Source organism: Alligator mississippiensis, chromosome 7 (genome assembly GCF_030867095.1).
Source record: "Alligator mississippiensis isolate rAllMis1 chromosome 7, rAllMis1, whole genome shotgun sequence".
Lineage (NCBI taxonomy): Eukaryota > Metazoa > Chordata > Crocodylia > Alligatoridae > Alligator > Alligator mississippiensis.
The window spans coordinates 14,203,751-14,205,057 of NC_081830.1; the positions used below are offsets into that span (position 1 = coordinate 14,203,751).

The window sequence follows — 1,307 nt, forward strand, 5'->3', positions numbered from 1 at the left end:
TCAACTGAATAAATTCCAGGCAATATATTTCCCAAGGGCAGCTTTGATTTCCTTGTTCCTAATGCTGTAGATGATTGGATTGACTATTGGTGGCAGTATGGCATACACAACATCCCCCATGAGATCCAGACCTGATGAGGAGTTGGATCTGGGCTTCATGTATGCAACCGTGGCAGTGAAAATAAGCAAGGAAACTACAACAAGGTGAGGAATACAGGTTGAGAAAGCTTTATGCCGACCCTGCCTTGAAGGGATTCTCAGTACCACACTGAAGATCTGAACATATGATACAACAATGAAACCAAAACAGATGAAATATAAACACGCACTAAAGATAAGAATCCCAAATTCACTGAGAGAGGAGTCAGAGCAGGAGAGCTGGAGCAGCTGGGGGACATCACAGAAAAACTTGTTGATGATGTTGGAGTGGCAGAAAGGTAACCGAAAAGTGTTACCAGTGTGCAGTGCAGAGTAGGGAATGGCACTGACCCATGCACTGACTGCCATCTGGACACAAGCACTCCTCTTCATGATGGTCTCATAATGCAGTGGTTTACAGATGGCAATGTATCGATCGTATGCCATGATGGTAAGGAAGGCAAAGTTGGTTGTACCGAAGAAGAAGAAAAGTAAAACTTGGGCAACACATCCAGCATAGGAAATCAGCCTGGTGTTCCACAGGGAATTGCCCAAGGATTTGGGGACAATGACAGAGGTGCTTCCCAGGTCTAGGATGGACAAATTCATGAGGAAGAAGTACATGGGAGTGTGAAGGTGGTGGTCGAGGGCTACCACCATGATAACGAGGAGATTCCCTATCAGAGCTGCCAGGTACGCTGCTAGAAAGATGGCAAAGTGTAAAAGCTGCAGCTCCCGGCTGTCAGAAAACTCCAGGAGGAGGAACTCGGTTACAGTGGTTTGGTTGGACATTGCCTTTTTCAGTCCGTTGGGGGATGCCTGTGGTGGAAAGAACAAGGGCAGTGGTCAGGATCCGAAAAATAAAGCTCAAAGACTCTGATTCTCCTGTCAGAAACATCTCACAAACTATCTTCCAAAAATTCACATGTCACTCTTTCTTCTTCAAGGATATATATATATATATAGTTGTTATATATAGTTTTATATATATATATATATTATATAGTTATATATAGTTATTAATATTACACACAAACCCATACTATTTGATATATATCTCAATAGTATGAGCTTCTATATAATAATTCCACCCCCAAGGTTTGTGCACAGACTGACTGCCACCTGATTACAGACTAACATATGGTGCTACATACCAGCTGGATTGTCAT

At 42.7% G+C, this 1,307-nt stretch overlaps 1 protein-coding gene across 1 annotated transcript; it reads right to left on the reverse strand.

Moving 5' to 3' along the window:
• LOC132251780 (olfactory receptor 14I1-like) lies at window positions 1-1,307 on the reverse strand. The gene is made up of 3 exons (XM_059731709.1): window positions 1,293-1,307; window positions 690-957; window positions 1-635 (listed from the first exon to the last, which is right to left on the reverse strand). Exons 1-3 carry the CDS (start codon window positions 1,305-1,307, stop codon window positions 1-3), a joined length of 918 nt encoding a protein of 305 aa, XP_059587692.1.